General features: G+C 36.4%; 1 protein-coding gene across 1 annotated transcript in view; it reads right to left on the bottom strand.

Annotated features, from left to right (window-relative positions):
• Positions 1 to 20877, bottom strand: part of SCAPER (S-phase cyclin A associated protein in the ER) — a 459896-nt gene that overhangs the window by 414291 nt on the left and 24728 nt on the right. The window contains 1 exon segment of the mRNA XM_029238862.1: positions 10387 to 10584. Coding sequence (XP_029094695.1) covers positions 10387 to 10584 — 198 coding nt within the window.

The following is a 20877-nucleotide window of genomic DNA, read 5'->3' as shown; positions in this document are numbered from 1 at the left end:
AGACACTATAAAACTCTTAGAGGAAAACATAGGCAGAACACTGTATGACATAAATGATAACAAGATCCTTTTTGACCCACCTCTTAGAGAAATGTAAATAAAACCAAAAATAAACAAATGGGACCTAATGAAACTTAAAAGCTTTTGCAAAACAAAGGAAACCATAAACAAGATGAAAAGACAACCCTCAGAATGGGAGAAAATATTTGCAAACGAAGCAACTGACAAAGGATTAATCTCCAAAATATACAAGCAGCTCATGCGGCTCAATATGAAAAAAACAAACAACCCAATCCAAAATTGGGCAGAGACCTAAATAGACATTTCTCCAAAGAACATATACAGATTGCCAACAAACACATGAAAGGATGCTCAGCATCACTAATCATGAGAGAAATGCCAATCAAAACTACAACGAGGTATCACCTCACACCAGTCAGAGTGGCCATCATCACAAAATCTACAAACAATAAATGCTAGAGAGGGTGTGGAGAAAAGGGAACCCTCTTGCACTGTTGGTGGGAATGTAAATTGATACAGCCACTATGGAGAACAGTATGGAGGTTCCTCAGAAAACTAAAAACAGAACTACCATACGACTCAGCAATCCCACTACTGGGCATATACCCTGAGAAAACCATAATTTTAAAATAGTCATGTACCACAGTGTTCACTGCAGCTCTATTTACAATAGCCAGGACATGGAAGCAACCTAACCTAAGTGTCCATCGACAGATGAATGGATACAGAAGATGTGGCACATATAGACAATGGAATATTACTCAGACATAAAATAAAATGAAATTGAGTTATCTGTAGCGAGGTGGATGGACTTTGAGACTGTCATACCAAGTGAAGTAAGTCAGAAAGAGAAAAACAAATACTGTATGCTAACACATATATATGGAATTAAAAAAAAAAGTGGTTCTGAAGAACCTAGGGGCAGGACAGGAATAAAGACGCAGACACAGAGAATGGACTTGAGGACACGGGGAGGGGGAAGGGTAAACTGGGACCAGGTGAGAGAGTAGCACTGACATATATACACTACCAAATGTAAAATAGATAGCTAGTGGGAAGCAGCTGCTTTGCACAGGAAGATCAGTTCAGTGCTTTGTGACCACCTAGAGGGGTGGGATAGGGAGGGTGGGATAGGGAGGGTGGGAGGGAGACGCAAGAGGGAGGGGATATGGGGATGTATGTATATGTAGAGCTGATTCACTTTGTTATAAAGCAGAAGCTAACACACCATTTTAAAGCAATTATACTCCAATAAAGATGTTAAAATAAAAATAAGAAAAAATGAAAGATTAACGTCATTGGTAAAAAGCACTACAAAAGCAGAAAAAACAAAAAAAACGAGACAGGGACATACCCAAAAGGACAAGAAAAATGTTCACCAGAGAGTAATAAGGGTCTTTAAAAGGCAATGTATTGACACTAGGAAACAGGGAGGGGATGTGTGAATGGGAAAAAAATGCAAAAAATGAATGAATAGGAACTTTGAAGCTGACAAAGAAGAAAGCATGCGTGGCTGGGAGAGTGGTGGTCAGTAACAGAAATAAAGAAATCAGGAAGAAATCTTTTAAAATGAAAGTATAATATGGTTTGATGGCTACTCCTAAGAACTAGGTTACCATTACTAGGAACTCAGATAAGTCAGGTTTGACTAACCCCAGTAATAGTTACAACATGGTGATTGTGGGATCAAGTTATTAAGTTATCCCAAATACCCCAAAGAAAAATAATCTATTCTCTATTGATTATAATAAATGAGAACCAAATACAAGGAACAAAGACTTATCAACGAAGATATCATCAATGAAGTGTCATGTTAAATACACTAAAAAATAACAATTCATCTACCTCTACAACTTAAACACTGAATCATAAAATAATGTCTCAGGAAATGTTATATACATAGGAGTAATTATTCTTTAATCAATAAAGATAGCAAATTTTTACCGTAAGCGTACAATGAATGAAAAACAGCAAAGAATACATAACTAGAATAGATAATAGATAACTAGATACAGACAGAGGAAAAGATAGCTATTAATGGGGTGGGAGATGGGTGAAATGGGTTAGTAAGTTGGTCAAAAGGTACAAACTTTCAGTTACAAAATAATGAAGTCCAGGAAATGTAATGTACAGCATGGTGACTATAGTTAATAATAATGTATATTTGAAAGCTGCTAAGAGAGTAGATCTTAAAACTTATCACCAGAAAGAAAAAAAATTGTAACTATGTGTGGTGATGAATGTCAGCTAGAGTTACTGTGGTGATCATTTCACAATTTATACATATACTGAATAAATAAAAAGTAAAAAGTAAATTTTTGAAAGATAGTTATTAATGTAAAACAATGGTAAGGTAACCAAAGCCTAGTCCATAAATGCACAGGTGAACTCTTAGCCTACTCTCCCTGTGCAGAATCTCATGTTCTTTGTAACAAACTGCAATACCCGAGCTAAAGGGCAATAGGCAAATCAAACAAACCAAAAATAGATAGAGAGATTATAATATTAACATCACACAAAACAGAATTCACAAATGTTAAATTCACAATGAAAATACAACTCATATGATCCTTTATACAACTAATAATAAGGCAGCAAAATAGTTTAAAAAATCTTAGTACCTTTATTTTATATATTTTCTTTTCAAATTTCTGTAAAAGACCATCGATTTTTACAGCAAAAATTAAGAAATTGAGGCGCTTCCAGTGTATAGAGTAGTAAAATATAAGCAATGAGAACATAAAAGGTGGAGTAGGTCAATGGAATTGTGCTGTTGTAATGTCCTTACACTCTTCATGAAACAGTCTGATATTAATTGAAAGTAGATTATGATAAAGTAAACATGCATGTAATACTTATTCCTACAGCAGGTTATTACCTAAAAGTTTTGCCTTAAGTTAAATCTGATTTTCCAATAGAAACAATGGCATTAAATGAAGATGTTTTCCTAGGGACTCAAATTCAAGGCCTCCCTCTGGTGCTCACTGCTGAGTATACTTCGTTGTGGCAGTGCCCCAAATTGGCAATGCACAGCCTGAGAGGAGGTCTTCTCCCAGAGCCAGCCCATCCTCGATGCTCCCCACAACTGATCTAACACGGCTCCCCGTCTCCAGGTCAAAGGCTCTGAGGACACTCCTCTAACCACTTCACTCTCCACCCTTCTCTCTCCTACAATCCAAGGCTCTCCAGCCTATTGTTTTGCTGCAAAAACTTCTTTTGCACTTCTAGACTTTTATACTTGTGTGCCTAGATGGGATGATTCTATAAATCTATAAATTCTATAAATTTTGCAACTTAAAAAAAAATCTCAGAAATTCAAGGAAATATTGAAGAAACTGCAATAGTAGTGGGAGACTAAAATATCTATGTCTGACAGTTCAAGAAGATTAAAAAAAGCAATAATTTGGAGTATGTAAATAGTAACTTTAAAAATATAAACATCAATTTCTATCTAGAGAGAATCCACCTTACCTATTCCTACCATGTCCAAAGGATATTTGCAAACACTTAGCTTCTTTACTTTCTCCACATCTATCAGGCTTCTGCAATAGTCATTTCCTTCCCCATCCAGCTTAGGTTCCATGGTCCACTACTCCAACTACTCTCTTACCCTCTTCAATCCTTTACTCCAATGAAATTACACTGCATCTGCCTAAAAAATACCTACCCATGATTAATTCATCTACCCACCATCTTTGTGCATTTTTAGCAAGCAACTGAATGCTAAGTATAACTCAGGAGAGAGAGGAATCACATCACTGTGTAAACCAGTGTCTTCACCCCCAAATTCTACATAGTCTCATTGCTTCACACAGCCTTTTGACATCTATTTACAGAGCATTTACTATGTTTCAGCGCCAGTTCCAAGAACTGATGACGGAGGGGTAAACAAAACAGTATGGTTTCTGTCCTCATGGAGCTTACTGTCTAATAAGGGAGACAGATATAAAAACAACAAAATAAACAATTATGTAATTTCAATTGTGATAAGTGCTTCTAGGGCAAGTATTAAGAGTACAGTCGGTCCATATGTGCCCAGGCAGAACCCATGGATACCCAGGGCTGAATGTACTATGTCATTTTATATAAGGGGCTTGAGCATCCATGGATATTGGTATCCACAGGGCAGGGGTTGGGGTAGAAGGTGTCCTGGAACCAATCCCTAGCAGATACTGAGGGACGACTGTATATTATAGGGGAACCTGGTTTAGTCTGAAATATCTGGATAGGCTCCCCCTGAGGAAGTGACACTTAAACTGAAACCTAAATTAAGAATAGAAATTAGGTAAAAGGGATGGGGGAGGTGAGGAGGTGCTGGGCAAGGAGAATGAGGGATTAGTGTTCTGGCAGAAAAATCAGAATGTGGAAATGTCTGAAGACTAGTGAGCACATGGCATGTTTGACTAACTGAAAGAAGCTGGTTTAAATGAGGCAGAAGGGAAGAGAGAAAAGTGGTGTGAAATGAGGTTAGCACCGATCAAGTCACTCAAGATTTTAAGGTCATGCTGAAGATTTTAATGCTCAGAGCAAAGGGAAACTTTTGAGGAGCTATCATCAAAAAAATTAGAGCTGGGTCTTCCCTGGTGGCACAGTGGTTGAGAGTCCGCCTGCCGATGCAGGGGACACGGGTTCGTGCCCCGGGCCGGGAAGATCCCACATGCCGCGGAGCGGCTGGGCCCGTGAGCCATGGCCACTGAGCCTGCGCGTCTGGAGCCTGTGCTCCGCAACCGGAGAGGCCACAACAGTGAGAGGCCCGCATACCACAAAAATAAAATAAAAATAAAAGTAGAGTTTATTTTTGTGGTTTTTAAGTATCATTTTGCCTATAATGTGGAGAATGGATTGGAAGGATGCAGGGAATCCTGTTACAAGGTTTCAGTTGTAATCCAGGCATTTTTTACTGGTGGCTTGGACTAGAATGGTAGCAGTGGAGAATGAGAGAAGTGGACAGATCAGAAAGATTTAGTAAGTAATCTGAAAGAGGCCGATTCATTGGACAGTGGCTGGTGTGAGGTGAAGGGAGGAGGGGGGAAGAGAAATACATCTCCAGGTTTGGGGCAAAGGAAGCTACCATGAACTTGGTTTTATATACGTCAGTTTGACATGCTTGTGAAACATACAAGTGGAGATGCCAACTAGGCAAGTTGGATATACAAGTCTGAAAATCAGACGAAAGATATAGGCTAGACAGATAAATTTAAGAATCATCAGAAAATGAATAGTAAATTAAGCCATGGCATGGAGAAAACTGAAGAGGGAGAAAAATGGTCTAAAAGGAGCCTTAATAACTTCTCAAAAACTAAAGGTCAGGTGGAAAAGAAAAAGCCAAGAGGAGGCAGAAGCAGCAGCCAACAAAGGAGGAAGAAAACTAGCAGAGGTTGTTCCATAAAAGCCAAAGAAGGGAGTGCTGTAAGAAGAGGGGAGTGGTCAACAGCATGAAATGCTACTCAGAGATCATGGAAGGGACTGAAATACAGCCACTGGACTTAGTAATACTGAGTGACTTTAATAAGAACTTAACAGGACCTCTGATAGGATGTGACACCAGGTTGGAGTAGGCTAATGAGTACCCAGGAGAAAAGGAAATGAAGGCAGCAAATGTAGAAAGTTCTTCTAAGAAACTTGGCTAAGAAGGGGAGGAGGAAAATGGGGACTGGGAGAGTAGATAAAAGGATAAGTAAAGTAGAGAAAGGGTTTGGGGGTTTCTTCTTGTTCTTATTTTTGTAGTTCAGAATGGAAGAGAAATAAGCATGTTGTATGCTGATGGGAAAATAATCTAATAAGGAAAACTAAAGATACAGGAAAGAGAAGAATTTCCAATCTCAACTGTGACCTTCAAGGCTGCTGGGCAATCGGTTTCTATATGTCAGCCCTTTCATCTCCGTCACAGTTATTTCAGACCTTTCCACTCTCTTCAAACTTCCAACCCCACACCTCCTACTTTTCAAAATAAAGAGAGCAAAGAACCCATCAAATGGAATTTCAAATTCTTATCACAAATTTCCACCTTGATCCCATCTGTTCTCATCCCTCTTGAATGCCAAGTTGAACAAGCTTTCTCTCAACTGCAGTCATTCTTAACCTATGCACCTCTCCTACTTCTTCCATGGCTTTTGGGACATTCCTATTCTCATCTCCTTCCTACTTCTATGATGATTCTTTCTCTGTCCTGGACCTATATATTCCTCTTTCTCCATCTGTGACTTCTCCTTTCATCTAATTATAAAATTTATTTTCTTTTTACTGTGTGTCATACCTTTCTAAGCACTTTCTCACATCTCATTTTGATCCTTACTTGTTGAATTGAGAAGTCTCAACTATTGAGATATAAACACAGAATACTTTTATTTTTTCCCCCATATAACTAACTACTCAGTTGAATCCTAAACCTGCTGAGTATGCTCAGTGAAATTCCACAGTTTTTCAGTCACAGTCAATTATCAAAGCTTGGTTTTTAAATCCCATCTACAGACAACCTGCCTAGCACAAGTGAGAATTACATGCTTTAGCAGATGCTTGTGGTGGGGAAGAACACAGCTTGTCCTCACTGTGTCTCTCCTCTCGTCCTCCTCTGTACCCCTTCAAACTCTCCTACCTTCACAAACTTATGTCCTTGCCATAAGTGGCAGCTGTGGGAACACAGCAATATCCTACTTATTATAGAGCTCACCAGTTATTAGTGATGGATCTACTACAGTCATCAGCCAGTCCTTCTCCAGGGACTAGGGTGATACTGACCACCAAAAGAATCAAGTGCTGCCAGGCAGAGATGCACCCCTCATCTTTCTCTGAATCAATTTGAAGTCAGTGGTCTCTACTGATCTCTGCAGTACATGGTAATTTCTGCCCAGGGAACATTCATGGTTCTCTAGGCAGTGGTCAGGTTCACCCTGGCTCCCTCTGCCCAAGCAGTATCTGCCTCAACTCCAACAGAGGTTGGTATATTTTACCTAACCAAGTGTCCCCATAGGAAGCCCCTATTACTCCAACATCTTCACTAATGTACACAATTCTACCCTCACATAAATCGTGAGATGCACTGGGGTTCCTCTTTACTTGGTCAATGACAAGTCCCATCCTATCTCCTTCCAAAGAAAGCATACTACCCTAAAGTCCCTTCAAGCCCAGCTGGCATGAGCTACTCCAGCAAGCTTATTATGCTATGAAACTTCTAAGGGAGATGTAGGTACCACTCTCTATATTCAAGGATGCCCCCAATATTCCAGAGCCACACATCCAGTTCCCCCAGGTTGAAATGGAAAAAAGGGAATGGAAAGTACAATATGTTCCCAGTATGCTTTTCCCCAAAATCTCTCAACATATTCCACAGGCACCAAAATCAGCACGGCAAAGATCCAACCAGAGAACAAGATGCCAGTTTCCTGCAGCCATACACACAAACTTCACAAGCAATTCACGCACCACATCAAACTTCATTAACTGTGCACTCCCCAAAAGGCAATCTCCCCCTAGCCCACTTTATATGGAAGAAGGGGAAATGCAGTGGTGATGGTCAGATTACAGCTTTGCTGGAAAAGTCAGCTCTTAGCAAGTCATGCAGTGAAGTAGCTGATGGCATAACAGGCATGCCTTTAAATGAAAAAAATGAGAATTTTAGCCTCTTGATTAAAGAGACTGGCTCTGGTCAGCAATCCTGGTTGATACAGTTAAGATACTTTTTCATGCTGTACTTATCATGTGAATTACATAATACAGGAGATATTAACTGCATTTTACATATGAGACAAAGAATTGAACTGTGGTTACTTAACAAAGGCGTTGCACAAAAATCACAAAGAAGGATAAATATTGTCAGTAAATCTACAAAATAAAGGCTGAATGCACCTGTACAATGAGGATCTATAAAATGAGGGTTATACATCTTACAATGGTACTAATCAAATGAGATAATGGATAGAAGTGCTTTTAAAATGAGAATAGAACAAAACACAAATAGAACTCCAGTTGTTATATACCCAGCACATCGATAAAGCAAATATTAAGCTGTATATTTTTACATCACCACCTGTAAGTCCTAGATGGGGAGAGGAGCAGAGTTGGGTATGAAATTAACTTTTAAGCTCCCAGATTTTATTTCTCAGCATAAACCTTTGAGCATCTTGACACAGTACAAAGAATAGAGAACACATTTCTACTCCTCTGTCAAAATCTTCTCCATTCTTTCTTTCTTTTTTAATTAAAAAAAATATATTTATTTATTAATTTATTTTTGGCTGTGTTGGATCTTCATTGCTGCATGTGGGCTTTCTCTAGTTGCGGTGAGCAGGGGCTACTCTTCCTTTTGGTCCGTGGGCTTCTCATTGTGGTGGCTTCTCTTGTTGCGGAGCACAGGCTCTAAGCACACGGGCTTCAGTAGCTGTGGTACATGAGCTCAGTAGTTGTGGCTCACAGGCTCTAGAGCACAGGCTCAGTAGTTGTGGTGCACAGGCTTAGTTGCTCTGCGGCATGTGGGATCTTCCCGGACCAGGGATCGAACCCATGTCCCCTGGATTGGCAGGCGGATTCTTAACCACTGTGCCACCAGGGAAGTCCCTATATTGCATTATTCTACTTTGTATTTGAAAATTCTCATAATAAAAATTAAAAAAAAATTTTTTTAAATCTTCTCCATTCTTGTAATCTACAACTTGCACAACCAATTTCTATTACTGTTAAACTTTCACAAAGTTTTGACAGGACTGAAAATAAAAACTACACTGTCTTTGTTTCATAGATATGTTGATTTGTATCATATTTTAGATTCCACATATAAGTGATATCATATGGTATGTGTCTTTCTCTTTCACTAGAGATGATAATCTCTAGGTCCACCAATGTTGCTGCAAATGTCATTATTTCATTCTTTTTGATGGCTGAGTAATATTCCATTGCATATATATAATAATTTAAAAAAAAAAAAAAAGCTACACTGTCTTATGGCAAGTCTAGCTTCCCTGAATACAGTATCAGAGATAGGTGCAAGAGTTTCTGCTCATCACAGAGACATGGCTGCAATTGGTCCAACTCACTTCTATAAAGAAGTACACATTTGACAAATTTGATTTCTTCAGTCAACCTTTTGTTATTTTTAATCACAAAATCAAAGAATCTGCTGATCTTATTGATCTCTTGGGATGACCTAAAGATTATCTAGGCCCACATGCTCATTTTATATAAGAAACTATAACCCAAAATTAAATCCAATAGTGTTTTCTACCACAACATGCTGATTCATTCCACCCCAATGATATGATTTTCCTTAAAAATATTTTTCTTAAAACATAAAAAGTTTTACATGCTGATAGTAACAATATTAATTGTGACAACCAAAGCATAAATTTGGGTGATTTCAACCACTGTTCATTCTGAAAACTGTTTCTGAAGAGTCATATTTTTAGGCTAGTTTAAAACATTTTGGCTGTTTCCAGTTTTAGAGGAAACATAGCTGTTGTGTCAACATGTAACTTTGCTTTGACCCTTCAGACATTTCAAAGGTTAAACAATGAATTCCAGGATTTTCAACCATGTTCACTGTAGAAACAGAAGCTACCTCTGTAATATTTCTATGATGATGTATCATTCTGGTTTTTCTCAAAATAATTTTATTTAGTATAAACTAATACAGTATATAGTTTGTATCTACTAAAAGGCCAGACTTTCTAGTGAATTTTTAGAGCCATATTATGCTATGTGTCTGTTTAATATACTATTACAAATACAAGGTTATCTAAAATTAGAAAACACACCTTACAATGACATCCTAATCCCGCCCAGGATTGTTTATGGTTAGCCATCAATCTCACTTTTTCCTGATCACAGTGAATTAGAAGAGTGATAAGTATCTCAACAGAAAAGAAGCAATGTCCAATTAAAGACATTAAACAGGAAACCAAAGAATGTGAAAATCTCACTAATGCCACCTACAGTACCAATGGAGAACACAGATAAGAGATTTTTTAATAAATTGTGTATATGTGTACCTATCCCTTAATTTCTTGCCTAGGAGTATGTATCAAGACAACTTTCTACCAAATCTTGCACAGAATATAAAAGTACATAAGTAGGTAATGCAAACAACAACAACAAGGGTACTCTTGAAAAATCAAAACAAAGAAAAACCTGACACACTCACAGAAGCAGAGAGTAGAACAGTGGTTGCAAGTGATAGGGGAAATAGGGAGATGTTGGTCAAAGGGTACAGACTTTCAGTTATAAGATGAATAAGTTAAGCAGATCTAGCGTATAGCATGGAGACTACAGTTATTATTAAAGTACTGTATACTGAGGCAAATTATCAAGTCAGATGTAGCAAAAATTGGAGAATCTGACTTCAAATGGATTACAAAGCCTCAAAGCAAAGCTTACCTTACATTCCACCACACTCTGATCTGATTCACAAGTTACATAGATTTCATCTACAGCCCGGCGAAGATTGTCAAAAAGGAATGCCCAGTATCGAGCTCTTAGATCAATTTTCCGAGGGTGCCTTGTTTTAGTGGGACTTTTATCAAAGTGTTTATCTCCAGTTGTAGATGACGTTATTTTACAGTCTACTGTAGTGTTCTGATGAAATAAAACAAAACATGAAAAAATATTTTTTAAAAGCCTCCAGGAACTGGATTTTTGTATAAATCAAAATTTTCAACATAAATACTTAAAAACATGACATTCTTCTTTTTAGCTTATATCACACTGAATTCATCAAAACAAAACTTCTCAACTTAAATAAAAGCGGCAGGTTTGTAAGGTCAATTACATGTTTCATTGAAGATTAGGATGATTTTAATGGTGAACAGACTCAGTCAAAAAGGAGCACTAAAGTGGCTCCTGATTTACTAAAATATGTGTATGGCACATTTACATACAGTAACAAATAACAGATACTAATTTCAACATTTTGAAATTGCTTGTATATATTCTTTTCATTTAGAAATGACATATCCTATACTTATATTCAGTTACTTAATTTTACCTTAAACCTTTTTCCACTAAAAGTAAAAATATATAAATACAAAACAATTTACTAGAAAAGAACACTGATTAATAAAACCAAGCATCAGCTACAGAGCAGACTCACCAAATAAAGTAACTATAGTATTCTATGACCCAATGTTTCCTCAGCTGCACAGGCGGACTTTGAAAATACAAGATTATATTCTATACTTTTATAGACTGTACCAAAGAATCATTCCCCCACAAACAGGAACGTGCAGTTTACATAAAGACCTGAACTTCTCAGTAGAAGTACAAAGGAGTTGCTTATCTCTCTGTGGCTACTTAAACTGATAAATAAATAAATACTAACCTTGTACTACAGTTACAACAACAAACAATCTCAAGTTTCTTTGGGTTGTTTTGTATGTGTGTATGTCATTCCTGTTAGCTTGTTTGTTTTTCCTTTTCATAGAAGAGCCCCAGAGTGAAGAATATCCAAAATAGAAGCTAATACTCTCCTGTTTTATTTTGGGCTTTGGCCTTCAATGTAACAGTGATTCCTATACTTCAAAAATCTTTTATAGCCAATCTTCGGTTTATATAGAATCTTCACTATCAAAAGTCAAGCAAACAAAACATATATACGCACAAAGACATGCACACTTAAGAGGCTGAGATGGAGCTGCTCATCCTCCTTCCACAGTCCCCCATCCAGACTAAGGTTGTCAGACTCAGCAATAAAAATTAGTAAATATTTTATCTGACAGCCTTAGTCCAGGCCCAAATTCTCAACACTCAAGCAATAAAATTTAAAGTAATCATCAACAACCCACAAAACCTTTGCTTCAACGGCTCTCCAAGCACTTTCCAAATCTAATAGTAAATGATAAATCATGATGGCAAATACCCCCTCACACAAATTTTAAAGTATGTATTATTAGCTCTACTTTACAGCTTAGAAAATTGAGATTTAGAGGCTGATTTGTCCAAGATCACATAGCCACAGGAGACTATCTTCCAGTTAGAGCTCTGCAATTACACCACTGACTTCCCATTACACTGCACCCCAAGGCCCTGTGCTAACAACCCTTTACCGAATATTCCAGACCACCTCATTTCTCTTCCTATATACCACCCAAAGTTAAAATTAACTTGAATTTTCCTGAATTATACTTCCTTCACAAACTTCTTAGAGTGATCAGCAAAACACTAGTAGTTTCCTGTGAATTCAGATCCTAATCTTATAAAATTCTCAAAAATAATTTAACTCATCTTCACCCATTTATGTATTTACCCTATCATGCATCCATATGTATATGATTCAAATACTTTAACCAACCTTTCTTAAAATGTAGAATAGGCAAAACTGCTTTTAGGTTAAGATGTTTCTATTCTCCGTGATTGCTCTATGTGAGGCTTTTACTAAGAAAGACTCCAGAAAGGCAGAAACTACAGCTAGGTAATTCCATCTGAAGGGCAATGTACTATACAAATTTGACATTTAAGCTTGACAAAAATAGTAATACTTTATATTTTGCACATTTATTTACATTTTATGAAGGGCTTTTGAAAACATATCATTTAATCATCATAGCAAACTATAAAGACAGGACAAATATTGAAATATTATTATTCCTATTTTGTAGATGACAATATCAGTAAGATTCAATTTCTTGACCAAGTCAAAAGGCTGAGTGACAGAACTGGGACCAGAACCGAGTCTTCCAACTTCTGCTCCAATGTTCATAAAGCATTTCACATAGCACCTAGGACACAGTAGTACCCGTATAATGTTAGGTATAATTATAGTGGGAAAGACAAAGAGGTGAAGAAATATGCTCACAGAAAAATGTGAATAAACTAATGGCAAAATTGCCAAGTTTGTGAAGAAAGGTAGAAGAAGCATATCAAATTGTAGAGGCTGATAAGTTTGTATACAGTTTCAAAATACAGCACTCTTACCTACCACTGATAAAAATAACAGCAGTGATAATAACAATTGCAGTGGCATCTAATATTCATGTCATACTTGCTATGTGTCAGACACTGTGCTAAGTGCTTTCCATACAGTTATACTTCATTTAATCTTTGAAGCAATTTTATATCACAGTTACTATTACTTGTTCCATTTTATAGAGGAGAAAACTGAGGTTTGGCTAAATTAAATGATAAACCCAAGGTCTCACATTAAGTAAGAGACAAAGCCAAGATTCAAAATCAGGTAACTATCCCATTGTTATGACTTACTGTGCCTGTTTCCAAGACATTCAACAGAAGACAAAGCAACCTAAACTTCTGGAAAACGCTAGACACAACTGAATCTCATGTTTTAAATAAAATTCAATATAATAAATGTTATACTATTTTAATCAATCACTTCTGAGAGAAAAAGAGGAAAAAAGAAAGAAAGGAAAGGGAAAGGGGAAGGAGGAAATTGAGATTTCTGACTCACCTCTCTTAGAACTCTCGTCAACTCCCCTGAGAATCTGAAGAAACCTATGGACCTAAACCTCTGACAACAACTTGTCTTTTTACTGTCTCCATATTTAGTCTTTTCTAGAATGTCCTAAGGTTGGAATCATACAGTACGCAGCCTTTTCAGATTGGCTTCTTTTACTTAATAATATGCAATTAATTTCCTCCATGTCTTTTCATGGCCTGATAGCTCATTTCTTTTTAGAGCTGAATGTACCACAGTTTATTTATCCATTCACCTACTGGATATCTTGGTGGCTTCCAGGTTTGGCAATTATGAAAAAGGCTGCTATAAACATCCATGTGCATGTTTTTGTTTAGACATAAGTTTTCAACTCATCTACATATATACCAAGGGCATGACTGCTGATCACAAGGTAAGAGTATGTTTACTTGTGTTAAGAAACTGCCAAACTGTCTTCCAAAGTGGCTGAATTTCCACTCTGAATTCCCACCAACATTGAATGAGAGTTTCTGTGGCTCTTCATCCTCACCAGCATTTGGAGTTATCAGTGTTCCCAATTTTGGTCATTCTAATAGGTGTGTGGTGGTAGCTCATTGTTTTAATTTGCATTTCCCTGATGACATATGATGTGGCACACCTTTTCATATGCTTATCTGCCATCTGTACATCCTCTTTGGTGAGGTGTCTGTTAAGGTCTTCAGCTCATTTTTCAATCAGGTTGTTTCAATGATTGAAACATTGCAACATGTTTAAAAAAAAGAGTCCTTTGTATATTTTGGATAACAGTCTTTTACCAGATATCTTTTTCCAAATATTTTCTCCCAAGTCTGTGACTTGTCTTCTCATTCTCTTGACATTGTCTTTTGCAGAACAGAAGTTTCTAATTTTAATGAAATCCAGCTTATCATTGATTTCTTTCAGAGATCATGCCTTTGATACTGTACCTAAAAAGTCATCACCATATTCAAGGTCATTTAGGTTTTCTCCTATGTTATTGTCTAGGAGTTTTATACTTCTGCATTTATGGTCAATAGTCCATTTTGAGTTAATTTTTGTGAAGAATGTGAGGTCTGTGTCCGGATTCATTTTTTTTTTTGTCGTATGGATGTTCCAGCACCATTTGTTGAAAAGACTACCTTTGCTCCATTGTATTGCCTTTGCTCCTTTGTCAAAGATCAGTTGACTAATTACGTGGGTACATTTCTGGGCTTTCTATTCTGTTCCACATATCTATTTGTCTTTTCTTTTGCCAATATCACACTGCCTTGATTACTGTAGCTTTATAGTAAGTCTTGAAGTTGGTTAGTGTCAGTCCTCCAACTTTGTTCTTCTCCTTCAATATTTTGTTGCCTATTCTGGGTCTTTTGCCCCTCCATATAAACTTTAGAATAAGTTTATTGATATCTACAAAATAATTTGCTGGGATTTATTGAATATATTCTTCAACCTGGGAAGAAATGACATCTTGACCATATTGAGTCTTCCTATTCGTCAACATGGAATGTCTCTCCATTTATTTAGCTCTTTGAGTTCACTCATCAGAGTTTTATAGTTTTCCTCATATAGATCTTATACACATTCTGTTACGTTTATACCTACCTATTTAATTTTGGGGAGTGCTGATATAAATGGTATTGTGGTTTGGGGTTTTTTTTAAGATTTATTTTACTATTTTATTATTTATTTATTTTATTTATTTTTGGCTGTGTTGGGTCTTCGTTGAGGCATGTGGGATCTTTCACTGCAGCACGTGGGCTCTTCATTGTGGTGTGCGGGCTTCTCTCCAGTTGCGGCATGCGGATTTTCTCTCTCTAGTTGTGGTGCGTGGGCTCCAGGGCACGTTGACCCTGTAGTTTGCAGCATGTGAGCTTTCTCACTGAGGTGCATGAGCTCACTAGTTGTGGCGTGCAGGCCTAGTTAGTTGCCCTGCAGCATGTGGGATCTTAGTTCCCTGACCAGGGATCAAACCCTGCATTGTAAGGCAGCTTCTTTACCACTGGACCACCAGGGAAGTCTCAATGGTATTGTGTTTTTAATTTCAAATACCACTTATTCATTGCTGGTACACAGGAAAGCAACTGACTTTTTAATGTTAATCTTGTATCTTGCAACCTTCTGTAATCAATTATTAGTTATAGGAGTTTTTTTGGTTGATTCTTTCAGATTTCTTACATAGATGATCATGTCATCTACGAACAAAGACAGTTTTATTTCTTCCTTCCCAATCTGTATACCTTTTATTTCCTTTTCTTGTCTTATTGCATTAGCTAGAACTTCCATTATGATGTTGAAAAGCAATGGTGAAAGGGGATATCCTTACCTCATAACTGATCTTAATGGGAAAGCTTCTAGTTTCTCCCATTAAGTATCATGTTAGCTGTAGGGTTTTGTATTTTTTTTTAATTAAGTTGAATAAGTTCCCCTCTATTCTTAGTTTAGTAAAAGATTTTTATCATCTTTTCTAGGTGTAGAATTTTGTCAAAGTTTTTTTCTGCATCATTGATATAAAACTAGGTTTTGTCTTTTTTATCCTGTTGCTGTGATGAATTCCATTGATTTATTTTAAATTATGAACCAACCTTGCACCTCTGGGATAAATCCCACTTGCTCATGGTGTATCATTCTTTTTATTGTGGGATATGATTTGCTAATATTTTGTTGAGGATTTTTGTATCTATGTTTGTGAGAGTCACTGGTCTGCAGTTTTCTTGTAATGTCTTTGTCTGGTTTTGGTGTTAGAATAATGCTGGCCTCATAAAATGAGTTAGGAAGCATTCCCTCTGCTTCTACCCTCTAAAATGGATTGTAAAGAATTGGTATAATTTCTTCCTTAAATGCTTGGTAGAATTCAACAGTGAATCCACCTGGGCCTGGTACTTTCTGTTTTGAAAGGTTATTAATTATTGATTTAATTTCTTTAATACATTTAGGCCTATTCGGAGTGCTTATTTCATCTTGAGTGAGTTTTAACAGATTATGTCTTTCAAGCTATCAGTCCATTTCATCCTAGTTATCAAATCTGTGGCAAAGAGTTGTTCATGGTATTATTTTATTGTCCTTTTAATGCCCATGGGATCTGTACTGAAATGAATAAGTAGGGACATGCAATAGGACTTTGGGACAGTACTATCCATATGAGGTTAGCGGTCATAAGTGTCAAAAGAGCCTTTCAACATAACTGATACTTTTCTCCTGCCACTTTCAAATGCATGGGGCACAGAGCAGAATAGGCAGAAAAGTGGCTGTAATGAGGACAACTCTGTCAAGCGTGTACTACCAAGGGGCAGGGTAGCCAGACAGTTGGGAGAGTGGGCAAGAAGGCAATTATGACAGACAAACCATAGAATCTCCGGTGGATATCCAGGAAAGTGTGGTCATAGGGAGGATGAGGGATAATGAAAGGGTGGTAGGATCAGTAAATTATAGATTGCATGGGGTTGAAGAATTGTTAGAGTCACATGATCACAGAGAATAAGGCAGGAGGAGAGATGACAGGTAGAAGATGGGATGGCTGAGATTGAGATCCTGGAGGGAGAGTAGTTGTTAGTGAGAACAAGGCAAGAGTCTGGCCATCGGAATGAGTAGAAGACAAAACTACTGGAGGAAAGATATGCAAGAAATTGAGAGGACAGCAGTAATGGTGTAGAGCATGCAGTGAGCCTGAAAATTATATCTTCAAGGAATAAGAAGTGACCTGGAAATCTGTAAGTGCTGCAACAAGAAGAGGGAGCAGGTGGTATAGTCTGATGGCATGTCCTTCAAATCTGAGGAGTTTTAGGAGATGGGAAGGAGAACTGCCCGAAATGCCAGTAAGGAGCAAGCAGGAAACCTAACCCACCTCTAGGATCACAGGTAGGAGTGCTGTGGGGGAAGAAAACAACTACTACTTAAAACAACTGTGGAGGAAGCAGTATCCCCACACGTGAGTTGGAATTTACCTAAAACAAGAAGGTAAAGGGAATGTGCAGGGAAGAGAGGAACAAAGAAAGTTTTGCTAATGGTAAACCTACTTCTAGAGGGCAAAGTTGTAGGATTTCACAAGTAATCCAGAGGCATTTCCCTGATTACTACTGAAACTGAGCATCTTTTCACAGGTTTACAGGCTATTCAGGTTTCCCCCATTTTTTATTGGGTTATTTATCCTTTTTCTGATGAATTTTAGCTCTTTATGAAGTCTTTGATGAATGGTATCTTCTCCCAGTCAATCTCACCTTTAACTTTGTTTAAGTGAGTTTTTTAGTATATAAATTTAATTTTGATATAACATATCCATCAGTTATGCTTTTTGTCTTGTCTAGGAAAGCCTCTTCTAATTCAAGGTCATAAAAATATCCTTCCAGATAATCTTAATTTTTTTGTTTTCTCATTTGGTCTTTAGCCCATCAATAATTTTTTTTATATTACATGAAAATATCCTTATATTTTATTTGTAATTTAATTGCATTACAGTCAGAGAACATGCTGTGTCTGACTTCTATATTCTTGTCTGACTTGTATTTACTGAGACTTCTTTATAACCTAGGATGTGATCAATTTTTGCATGTGCTTTGTGTACACTATTTGAGTGCCAATAAATACACACATATACATGCATACATATACATACATATATGTATATGTATTTATGAGATCAATCATAATTGCATCTTAATTCTATATTCTTGCTATTTATTCCTGCTTGATCAGTTTCTGAGTAAGGGATATGAATATTTACCACTATGATCATGAATACACTTTTCTCCTTGTAATTCTGTTAGTTTGGGCTTTAAATATTTCAAGCCCATGCTGTTAGGTACCTAAAAGCTTTGTACTTTTATACTTTTTCGGTGATTATTCTTTTCACCATTATATAATTTCTATCTTTCTGTAATCAATGCTTTTCATGTTGAAGTCCATCTGGTTTGATATGAATATTGCTATTCTAGCTTTAGAGCACATCTAGAATATCAAGTATTTTGCCTGGATTTTTTTCTCTTTCTTTGTTTTAAACTTTCCTTGAAGTTTTAAATATGTCTCTTATAAACAGTATACAGCTCAATCTAAAATGAGAGGTTTAATTCAATCATCTGACTTTTAAGAACTGAATTTAATCAGTTTACATGTATTGATATTATGTTTGCTGAAATATTTATACTTAGTATCTACCATTATCTTTCATGCTTTTCACTTACTATGATTTTTCTTCTTTTTTTCTTTCTCTTTCCTTCTATTTAGTTGAAAAGCTTTGGTTTATTCACTTTCTCTTTTCCTCTGTTTATTTGGAAATTGTGCCCGCTTGTTTTAGTCCTTTAGTAGCTAGCCTTAAACAAAGACTTCTTCCTAAATAAGACAAGGATTTTATCACGTTAACTCCCTTCCAAACTCCCTATGGTCTTCTGTGTTAACACTGTTTAAGATTATAGCTCCACCTTTCTAAATTTAATTGTGTGTTTTTGAAAACCATCAATAGTTAATGAGATTTACTAAAATATTTTACAGCTATCAAGCTCCCTCCTCCAGGTTACCTTTTCTTCTTGCTGAAGTATGTCTTTAATAGTCCCTTCATTAAGCATCTGTAGGTGGCAAACCCTTAGCCTTTGTACATCTAAAAATGGCTTTATTTCACTCTTGCACTTGAATGATCATTTGAATGGGCACAGACTTCTGGGTTAAAAGTTATTTCGCCTTATAACTTTGTAGATATTGGTCCACTGTTCTTTTGTTCATTACAAGATTATTGTTATTCCTCTGTGCTTTTGTTTACTTCCTGGTATTTTAAGAGTTTTATCCTTAACATTTTGCAGGTTCTCTAGAATGTATCTAGGTATAAATCTATTTTTATTTATCCTGCTCAGCTCTACAGTTATGCTCTGAATCTCTTGAGAACTCAAAGTAAGGAAAATTTTAAACATCATATTTCCAAATATCGCATGCCCACTATTTATTCTCTATTTCAAAAGTCCTAGAAGGCATATGTTAGAATTTCTCAACCAAATTCTCCTTCCAATTTTCCATCTCTTTAGTTCTCTGAGCTACGTTCTAAATCCTCTTAAGTAGTTAGTGTCTTCCAACTCACAAATTCTCCCTTTAACTAATCTCTCTGTCCAATATATCATTTATTCTTACTAATTGCAGGTACGAAAATTAAAATTTCACGGACAACATTTTCATTTGTAAGATGTTCACTTTTATCTATAAATGTTCAAAATTCATATCCATCTTTTATTTCAGAATTTTCCTTTTTGTGTTATATTTAATCTTTCCTTTGAGAAATTTAAACTTGTTTATTTGAAAGTCCTCTTTAGAAAAATGACCATTTTTCATTACCTCAGGAGTAAATTCTCTCATTTGTGGAATGTGTTGTTTATATCTTACGATATTATTTTCCTCATGTGCCTTGATATTTTGTTTTGCAAACTTATTTTGCATTTAAGTTTCTTTTATTTTAGTTTTTCACTTCGCTCACCCTAACTACATGTGTACTAGTTTTAAGGTTACCATCATCTGGCCCACCATGGTCCCCTTCCAGAGGCCTTTTACTGGGGACTTAAAGCTCTCACCCTTCAAGAATATAGCAGACCCAGTCATGAACCAGAGGGCGACTCTCTTTTATTGCTTCAGATGTCAATTATCACAGGCCACAACCCCAGGCAGATTGTAGTGTTGTCTCCTAGTGCAGAACACTGCACAAGCCTAAAGTTTTATGCCATGAGCCTGGATCTGTTTTCCCACCACAGTCAGGGTGTTTCAGCCTCCCTTATATAGGACTTGTCCAGTAAGTGTGTCCCCAACTCCACTTATCTGTGAATATATGTGTTTGTTTTATTTCTGATCCACAGAGATTTTTATTTTATTTTTGAAAATCCTTTGTCTCTTTAATTTTTAAAAAATATTTTATCATTGATGCCTCTTGTATGAGAGGACTAGGGAATATTTTATGAACCCACAATGCCACCTTGATTAGAAGTCCATGTTTTCCTTATGTGTAGTTTGGGGTTTACATAATACATATTGGTATATTTAATAACATCAAACTAAAATAATATATATGAAAAGTTCAGAGAAAATAACTACAGATTACAGAGCTAACTATAAATATGCCAAAACACTTTTAAAAATAAGGTAGGCTTGTGTTCTCTAAAATTTTAGTAGAACAATCTGAAAAATTTTAGATTCAATACATCTTTATTATCCTACATCCAAAAGACTTCATTATACCTAGAAAGTAAATCATAGAAGAATCACAAATATGGAATGTGCAGCAGAGGAGTTAAGAGCATAAACTGTAGAAATTGATGGCATGGGTTCAAATCTTGGCTGTGTCACTTACTAGTAAGTTACATAACCTCTCTCTACCTCAGTTTTCTCATTTGTAAATGAAGAATAATGCCTACATCAAAGGGTTGTTATAAGAAACAAATTAATATCTGTAAAGTATTTAGTACAAGTTAGGCACATAATACTACATACACATTTGTTAAAGGATGTTACATTAAATTTTT

Source organism: Monodon monoceros, unplaced genomic scaffold (assembly GCF_005190385.1).
Source record: "Monodon monoceros isolate NGI ecotype Baffin Bay Population unplaced genomic scaffold, NGI_Narwhal_1 Super_Scaffold_21, whole genome shotgun sequence".
Taxonomy (NCBI): Eukaryota; Metazoa; Chordata; class Mammalia; order Artiodactyla; family Monodontidae; genus Monodon; species Monodon monoceros.
This window is presented reverse-complemented; position numbering and strand designations above follow the sequence as displayed.